The 9137-nt window shown below is 28.8% G+C and overlaps 2 protein-coding genes across 2 annotated transcripts; one reads left to right on the top strand and one right to left on the bottom strand.

Annotated features, from left to right (window-relative positions):
- The first annotated feature begins 912 nt into the window (after window positions 1-912).
- On the top strand, window positions 913-3679 carry LOC108484440 (uncharacterized). Its single transcript, XM_017788227.2, has 5 exons — window positions 913-1054; window positions 1429-1853; window positions 2704-2799; window positions 3037-3096; window positions 3178-3679. Exons 2-5 carry the CDS (start codon window positions 1431-1433, stop codon window positions 3370-3372), a joined length of 774 nt encoding a protein of 257 aa, XP_017643716.1. The 5' UTR covers window positions 913-1054; window positions 1429-1430; the 3' UTR covers window positions 3373-3679.
- A 2216-nt stretch (window positions 3680-5895) lies between these two features.
- Window positions 5896-7756, bottom strand: LOC108484446 (metallothionein-like protein 1). The gene is made up of 3 exons (XM_017788231.2): window positions 7598-7756; window positions 7384-7467; window positions 5896-6291 (listed from the first exon to the last, which is right to left on the bottom strand). Exons 1-3 carry the CDS (start codon window positions 7648-7650, stop codon window positions 6201-6203), a joined length of 228 nt encoding a protein of 75 aa, XP_017643720.1. The 5' UTR covers window positions 7651-7756; the 3' UTR covers window positions 5896-6200.
- Between the last annotated feature and the right edge of the window lie 1381 nt (window positions 7757-9137).

Below are 9137 nucleotides of genomic sequence, written 5' to 3' on the forward strand. Positions count from 1 at the left end.
CTTGAAAATATTTGAATGACCCAAATTTAAAATGACCCAAATTAAAAGTGATCCAAAATTTATAACCCGATTTAACATTTTAATATCGACTATGTTATTTATACTTGAAAATGAGTGTTTATATTCAAAATTTTCTTTCAAGATTTCAAATTAAAATTGGTTTAAGAAATCCAGGATGGTCAGGGTGTTCACGGCCTCAGTTGTGGTTTGGATTTGAGTTACATTAATCGTGTTTGTTGTTCGGAGTTTGTTAAACTATTTGTGGAATAAAAAAATACACCCTATACATATCTATCTGTTAACTAAACTTTTTCGATGTTTATACAAATAAAATTGTATATTAAAAGGGTTTTCTAAAATTTCGTATTACTAAAATTTTGGTTAAATTGTGTCATTAATATTTATAGTATTTAAAAATTGAGGATTCAGTTCTTATAATTTAATTAATTAATTTTAGTCTTTTTTACTTGATTAAATTTAGTTTTTATACTTTTTAAATTTTAAAATTTTAATTTTAACCCAATCTATAATTCGATTCAATTATACTATTATGAGTTAAGTTATAGACTTAGTCTATGTTCTCCAATTAGATCATTTTTAGTCCCTATATTTTTGAATTTTGAAATTTTAGTATTGATACAAAATGATAATCGTTAAATCCATTAACGTCTAGCTTTTTGTTAGTCATGTATGCAAACAACAAATTGATATAACATTACATACGTGATAATATATTTACCGCATCAAATTTTAGAAATACATAATCTTAACGAATTAACAACAACCATTTGGTCAGGACAAAAATTTTAAAATTAGAAAAATACAAGGACAAAAAATGATCAAATCAAAGTACATAGACTAAATCCATAACTTATGCATCGTACAAGGACTAATAGCATAATTTAACCTAGAAGTTTCTTGAGATTTCTTCAAAATTTCCCGACTACCCTTTTTAACTCTCTTTTTCCCACATCCCCGCCGCCAAACAAGCCTCTCCCTCTCCTCCTCCGCCTCCCACCGTTCGAGTTTCCGGCAGACCCTGAAATTAAATAAGGTAATTTATGAAACCCTAATTTTATATTTGAAGATTGATTTCTATTTGATTCATGAAATTTTGAGTTGTCTGCATCACTCTGCTATATTTGATTTTTTCTGTTTTCAATCCTACTGCTTGTTACTCTCTCTGTTTACTTTGTTAAAAAGAAGAAATCTTTTTAAAAGCTATCGATTTAGCTGAATTAGGGGATCATTATCGCCGCTATTTTCCGTAATTTGCGGCCGCTCTGCGCTGCTATCGTGAGGTTTTTACCGGTGGCGAACAGCACCGCTACTGTGAAATACTACCTATTGCTATTTGAAACTCTAAATGTTTTTTTTCATTGCTTTTAAGGTTGTTTTTTAGCTCATTATTATTATTATCATTATCAGAAATGAGAATCACTCGAGCTATGTTGAGTTCACTCAGTGGTGGTTTTACACGTCCAGTTCAGTATCTTGGAACTGTTAGATCTTTCTCCACAGCAAATAAGTTTGATGGAAATATTCCGAATTCCGGTTCGTTTGAATCAACTGAAGAATTCGAAGGAAGAATATTCGGTGGGTCTTCCAGTGATAGTGCAAAAGCTCAAGCTTTTTTCGAAAAGCTTGATAAGAGGTCTCGATATCGATTAGGTCCTTCGATGGCTAATAGAGACGAGTTGGACGATAGTTTCAGTACGGTATCGGATGGAATGGATATGAAATTGAAGAAAGCAGCCACTTACTTTGAGTTTGATCTCAATGAAGTTCACAAAAATGATTATGCTTTTAGACCCGATGTTACCTTTCATTCTGGATCGACATACGAACCCAAGGTTTTTCTTTTGGCAATCTTTGTCTACATAGCTTCAATTCTTCATTTTTTCTTGAATACTTATATATGGACTTTGAACATATATGTGTCACATCCTAGTATGAATAACATTGATCTTTGTTTCTTAGCAATATCATGTTTTAAGGATCATTAGAAACTGAACCAGGAATTTGATATTCCGTGTTTGTTATCCATTTGACATTCGTGTTTTGTTACGATTCCAATTTAGTCGAGCAAAGGATCGATTTATTTGATGCGAAAATGTGTTTTGCCAAGTTATTAGTGAGTGTAACTTTTAGAAGTTTCTGGTTCATTATGCTTACATGAGTAATCCGTAATTCCCGGACTTTTCCACTGATTGTTTCCCTTAATAGCTCGATGTGTTCCACGGTTGATGTTTTAAGCACTTTAGACTGATTTAAGTGTACGAATGGCCTTAAAAGAGTAGTTTCATGAATGAACTTAATATAATTCCGAAGAAACCAAGGTTTAGAAGTATAACCCACATTGCATCTTCCTTTCTAAGTCTCGGTAGAAGTCATCATGGTAGAATACAATATTCTGACCCTATTTATCAAACAAACTAGCTCAGAAGACTCCACAAACCTGTATTTCTATCATAACATGTCTGGTCCTTATAGAAGATTACCTTCTTTTTGTTTTCGTTGTTTAGCAAATGTTTTTTATAGATATCGATAAGCTTTTGCGTAGAAATGGTTAATCAATGCCAAATCTTAACATTGAGTTTTGACGTTATAATTATAAATGTGCTGCTACTCTGTTGTTTTATTTTTCTGTTATGCTAACAGTAGCACTATCCTATTGTTCAACTTCCATGTGGTATAATGCAGGATCTTGATCTTAGAAGACCGGGAGTACGTAAACCTCCCAAAACTGCCACATTTGAAGTGACTACAGAGGAAGTACTGAGAAAAGCTGATTTCCGGGTGAGCCTATCTGAACCTTGCATCACCTTTGTTTCCCGAGCCTAATTGGTCATATATTCTTGTTTTTGTAAATGCTTTCTAAATCTAGATGGTTCAGATAATAGTGCATATCATGTGATTATTCTCTGATGACAGCATACTTTTCATTATAACTTGTGGGAACCTTGATTATCATTTTGTTAGTTATCGGGTACTGTAATTAACTTACTGTTACTTCTAACGATACATGTTGGACAGAATGTAAAGTTCCTGGCGCAGTTCTTAACCGAGGCTGGAATCATTATAAAGCGGAGCTCGGTAATTTCTAATGATGATTTGATTTATTTATCGTAGCTTATGGATTTTCCTTTATTTACATCGTTTTAGTTCAATGTATAGACCGGTATTAGTGCCAAGGCTCAAAGGAAGGTTGCGAGAGAGATCAAGACTGCTCGAGCGTTTGGTTTAATGCCATTTACAACGATGGGGACAAAGTCATTCGTTTTCGGAAGATCAATGGAAGTTGATAATAAAGATTATGAATATGAGGCTTTCGATGACATGACTCCCGCTATGGACGAAAAAGATGCTTGAGCCGAGATTTGAGCCTTGAATAGTTCCATTTTTATGGTATCCTCCTACCATTTCTGATGTTTTGGATGAAGCAGTTAACTGCATTTACTATCATATTAGTTGTTTTGATTATATCAGCAAATGATGTTTTCTTCTGGACTTGTTAAAAGAAAAAAAAAACCTTGTACGTTCTTAGATTGATCTAGGCTTTTATATAGAATTTATGTTTTTTCGATTTTTCGAATTTTTCTTATATTTCGGTTTTTTGAAATACTCGTGTTTAGTATTCGTGTTTATTTGAGTTCAATTAGTTTAAGTTAATTAAAAACATTTCATTTAAGTCACTAGGTTGGTAAAATAGCAAATGTATGTCCTCCGCTTGCACTACTTGCACTAAACGAAAACTATTGTTCTTTTTTTCTTCTACAATTTATTTTTTTTTCATGAAATAACTTTGAACGTCACTAATCGTCAAATCAAAATCCAAACAAATTAACCATTAGATCAATTTAGATCTACGGTATATTCTTTTACACATTGATGAGTGTTGATTCATCGTATCGATCTTTAATTGTTGTTTGAAGCTCACTAGCCGAACTTTAAAAAAAATTAACAATTTAGTGACTTAAATAAAAACTTTCAAATAGTCTAGTTATTATTTTGTAATATTTTAAAGTTGAGTGATTAAAACGTAAATATATTAATAGTTTAGTAACATTGGGTATTAGTTTACCCAAAAATTAAAATAATGTTTTGAGAAATTAATTCAATTATTAGTGTATATATATATATATATATATGAGAGAGATTCACTTTCACAGTGTAAAAACTAAAGTAGTTTAACATACTTTAGTAAATATTTATATAAATCGTTAAAATATTAATAATATAAATAGTTACAAAAGTATGTAAAATTAGTGGATCTCTCCTATGTATATTGAATTATTGATTTTTGCTAGTTCTTTATAAATAAACTGTTTAAATTTTTTGAGTTCATTTTTAAAATTTTTAATTGAATTGAATTTAAACATATTTAAGCTCAATTTTGTGAGTTGAGTTGTCAAACTTAATCTATTTTACATATATATATATATATATATATATATATATATATAGAGATCCACTTACATAGTGTAAAACCAAAATAATTTTACATACTTGGTAAATATTTATATAAATTGTTAAAATATTAATCATATAAATAGTTATAAAATATGTAAAATTACTTTAATTTTTACACTATGTAAGTGGATCCTCCTATATATATATATATATGCATATATATATTTTAATCACTTTTTTAATTTGTTGCATATAAATTATTGAATTATTGATTTTTGCTAATTCTTTATAAATAAACTGTTTAAATTTTTTCAAGTTTGTTTTTAAATTTTTAATTAAATCAAGCTCAATTTTTGAGTTGAGTTGTCAAACTTAAAACTATTTTACATTTTTATTTAAATTTAATCAAATCAAGCTCAATTCAAGTGTATGAATCGAATTGAAAATTAAATTCTTTAATATGTGTTTTAAATATTATTTAAATTTACATTTTTTAGTTTCGATGGTATATTTTCTTTTGTAATACTTCTTATTTTATACATAAATAAATTTATATAATATCTCGATCTTAATATTTTCTTTTCGATGGATAAATATTAAATTTATATATAAATTTTAATTTAATGTATAATTTTTGATTTGGTACAATAATAGATGTAAAACTTAAATTCGGTTCATAAATTTGAAACATTGATTCGATTTAATTATACACATTTTAAAAATGAATAGATATATTTATTTTCATATTAAATTAAAATAATTATTTGTGCACTTAATATATATATATATATATCATAAAATGATGCTAATTCAATAATCTTGTTAATGATTTGTCGAATTTAAATCAAATTAAATTTTCATATATTACATTATACATTAAATCAAAGTTTATATATAAAATATATTATGCCTTATTTTTTAAACCAAATTTAAAAATTTTTTATCTAAAGATATAATCCAAACACTTGAATAGGTACATAGTAAATTAAAGAAATCAAACCATGAATTAAAAAAAAATAACTAATAAGTGATTGGTTGTAATGGTAAAGCACATTGTACTCCTAATGAGAGTTCGGAAATTGAGTTACATTTATTTTCCAGTTCCATTCAAGAGTTCTTATGTGTTTCCATGACCTTTAAAACCCTAAAATTTTGACAAATTTCTTTTTTTTTTTTCTTAAGAACACATATAAGATTCATCAGTACAAATAGGATAATGGTAACCGTTACCACGATTAATTACTTTATTTATGAATTTTATAGTAATAGAAATACATGTCCTATCGAAATAGAATTTATAATTTGCTATCCTCTTGCCTAGCGGGCAAGGATTTACCTCCGTAAAAAAGATGATTCATTCGAATCCGCTAAAATAATATTATTAAGAGGGATAGTCACGAATCCTAAATATAGACCATAAATCGTACATGCATAATAAAAAAATAAAAGTAATAAAAGATGCCATAGATTTTCAGACAATGATTTGATACAAACCAAGAGCAGCAACCGATATATATTTTTATAAGATTTTAACAACAACAGATAAAACCATAAACCAAGTCACCATGAATGAGCAGCAAAAATCCTTTGGAGAAAAGGAAAATTTGCTCCCAACCAAATGGCTTATACATTATTTTCACCACAAACAAAGCTTCTATTACACAAGACACAGACAGAGACATAATTATAGACCTTGCAGGCATCCATCCTTGAAAATATATCATTACAGAGGCCTGTTATTTTTGCTGCTTTCTTTTTTTCATAATCTATGGCTTTCATCAAGCTTTTCAACAGTTGCATGGATCACAAGAGCAGTTTGATCCACACTTGCATCCATGTCCTGATTCAGTAGTGCTCATCTCTGGTCCCTCAAAGGTCCTGCAATAATAAAAGTTATTATTAAAAACATCAATATATATACATATATATTTTTGCAATAAAATTTCAGTTACTATTATCTGGATTCTGAGATGATCTCAAATTTCAAAAGGTTCTTTTTTTAAAATATTAAAATTGTGTCAATCAGATAGTTTTGTTAACCTAATCATTTGGTTTGGATGTTAAAATGCAATTTAAATCTAACGTAAAATATATTTAAAACACGTGTCTACTTTTTTTAACTGTTGAAAGATAATCTCTACTAATTTTTTTTTAGTAAGTTAATCACGTGGTTATGATTTGATAATGTGTTTTTACATATGTTCTACATTATATCCAAATATATGTTTAAAACTTAAATTAATGCCTAAGTCGATAGAACTAACTTGATAATGAATTTATAGTTAAGGAATATGTTGAGGGATTTTCGGCTCCTTTAAAAGAAGTTAAAGTGTCATCTAATGGAATATCAGTGGATCCCTCAACACGTCTTGTATTGTTTCCATTAGTGATTTTGTCTTTTGACTTTATTAAGAGCTTGAATTAGGAGTGTAAATGAGACACCGGTGAACGTGAGTTATTTGAATTCGACTAAAAAGAAACTCAATTTGATTAAGTAATTATCATACCAAGCTCGAGTTATCAATTAAACTAGTAAATGAAATTACTTACGAACGAGTCTAATCGAGCTCAAGTTTGAGCTTTAATATAAAAATTGGTAAACGAATTTAATTGAGTTCGAATAACTCAATTATGTCTTGAATCGAGCTCGAACTTAAGAATTAATCTTCGAGTCGAGCTCAAGTCGAATAACAAACATCAAATTTTGACTGGAGCACAAGTTTACCGCTATTTAAGCTCTACTTGGCTCAATTACACTATTAGGTTGAGTGCTCAAATAGTCGAAAACGAAACCATGCCAATCTAACGAGTTTGCGTTTGCGCTGAGCAAAGCTCCATCCTCTGACCCATAACTTATAGGCCGAGAGAGCATGGTACCAAGGACCAATTTAAAATCCAAACAATTGTTTGGGACCGCTTGGTGCAATTAACTCATAAAAATTTGAATTTAAATTTTAGTTCGAAACTAACATCTTCACTGGCGCAACTCCGGAGATGATGGTCTGAGTGCTGGTTGTCTTCTCCGAATATCCAAGGTTAAGGTTCCTGCTGCATCTGCAACAATCCAAACCCGAAATTCAACATCGAAAAACAAATAAATTCAGAATTAATCCGATCCGTTTCGTTCAAGATCGATTCATTTAACGATTTAACCAAAGAAACAAATAATTACAAAGTAACTTACGAGCAGTTGTCACCGCAGCTGCAGTTAGATCCGCAATTGCAACCTGAAGACATTTTTTTTTTCGAGAAAGTGAGGGAAAAAATTCAGTAGACAAACACGAAAGCTCAAAAAGTCTATGGATGAGTTTTGAGACGGAAAATGGATCGGTACTTATAATGGATTTCAAGTAAGGGAGGGTGAATATCAACCGTACAAGTGGCATAATCTCGGTTGATTTGCGTCTTTGGAATTGTAAAGCTGCATCAGCTCTTTCCCTTGTTAGAAATTATTATAATTTTATCATTCAAAAAATTTATTTTTTATTTAATCAAAAGAATAAATAAATAAATTAAATTATCCTTTTTGAGAAAGTCAAATTTAAAAAAATTCTATATATTTTAAATATTTTTCATACATATTACATAAATATAAATATATCTAAATTACATGTAAAATATTTATATAAAATATTAAATTTAAAATTATTAATTACTATTTAACTTACATTAATATAAATTGAAACCAATCGAAACGCATCATTGTGATAAGTAATGATCGAAATTTACACCCGTTCGAAAATTAAAATTGAGCAATTTTTACTTTCTAAATTTTATGATTTAAATATAATTATTAATATCAAAATTTTTATTAATTTTATTTATGTAATATTTTAAAAATAAAAATAAAAAAATACTTTATCCTTTATGCCCATCAAAAACCAAGATTTGTTGTCTTAGTCGACTATTTTTTTAAATAATTTTGGGTCACAATCAATTGAGAAAGTGAGCCAATAGGTGAATAAATGTCATTTTCACACGTAAATTCATTTTTGCCATTAAAATTTTAAATTTAATCCAACAACTATGGTAACATCGAAACGAAATGATGGATTAGAATAATGATGAAAATATGAGGGGAAAAAAACAAAGTAAATTGATTAAATAAATAGATAAATAAAGTTGAGAGGAGATAGTGATAAAAAGGCATGAATCATGCAACCTTGGAAACATTCTCCTTTATTTTATTTGTAATTTGTAATTATAATATAATAGACACTATATTTTTGGGTTAAACTATGCAACCAACAACAATGAAAACGATTATTTACGTAGAAAATTTATTTGAAGAAGATAAAAGATTATAGATAAAAGAAATAACGATAAAAAAATTGAAAGAAGAGCACAAGATGAAAAACCAAACAAACCCGAAATCAAAATAATACAAAATTCTCCGAAAATTCCCACAAAACTATTGCTGGAAGTCCTATTTATAGGCTACAATTCGCGACTAATCTAATTATAATATCCTAGAGTTATTAGAGTTCGACTTGAAAAGGATTGCAGAGTTTAACTAGGAGAAGAAATTCGGTTTAGTGGAGAACACATCACCACGTCATGACGTCATTTTTTATGTCGTCGGGACGTCGACTCTTCCTCATCCTGACATCGGCTCTGTTTCATCCGAAATGCGAAACACGCTCCATAAATATATACACATATATTTTAATATATTAAAAATATAATCTTGTGATGTGAAATCAAATTTTAATAAATTAATATAA

The sequence above is a fragment of the Gossypium arboreum genome, chromosome 13, assembly GCF_025698485.1.
Source record: "Gossypium arboreum isolate Shixiya-1 chromosome 13, ASM2569848v2, whole genome shotgun sequence".
Taxonomy (NCBI): Eukaryota; Viridiplantae; Streptophyta; class Magnoliopsida; order Malvales; family Malvaceae; genus Gossypium; species Gossypium arboreum.

What these genes read in the sequence shown, in the direction of transcription:
- LOC108484440 (XM_017788227.2), top strand. Translation starts at nt 1,431, where the DNA reads ATGAGAATCACTCGAGCTATGTTGAGTTCACTCAGTGGTGGTTTTACA. An exon ending in TGAGAAAAGCTGATTTCCGG is followed by an intron (nt 2,800 to 3,036) that starts GTGAGCCTATCT and finishes CATGTTGGACAG; the next exon opens with AATGTAAAGTTCCTGGCGCA. An exon ending in TCATTATAAAGCGGAGCTCG is followed by an intron (nt 3,097 to 3,177) that starts GTAATTTCTAAT and finishes TTCAATGTATAG; the next exon opens with ACCGGTATTAGTGCCAAGGC.
- LOC108484446 (XM_017788231.2), bottom strand. Translation starts at nt 7,650, where the DNA reads ATGTCTTCAGGTTGCAATTGCGGATCTAACTGCAGCTGCGGTGACAAC. An exon ending in AGCTGCGGTGACAACTGCTC is followed by an intron (nt 7,468 to 7,597) that starts GTAAGTTACTTT and finishes GGATTGTTGCAG; the next exon opens with ATGCAGCAGGAACCTTAACC. An exon ending in GGAGTTGCGCCAGTGAAGAT is followed by an intron (nt 6,292 to 7,383) that starts GTTAGTTTCGAA and finishes TTATTATTGCAG; the next exon opens with GACCTTTGAGGGACCAGAGA.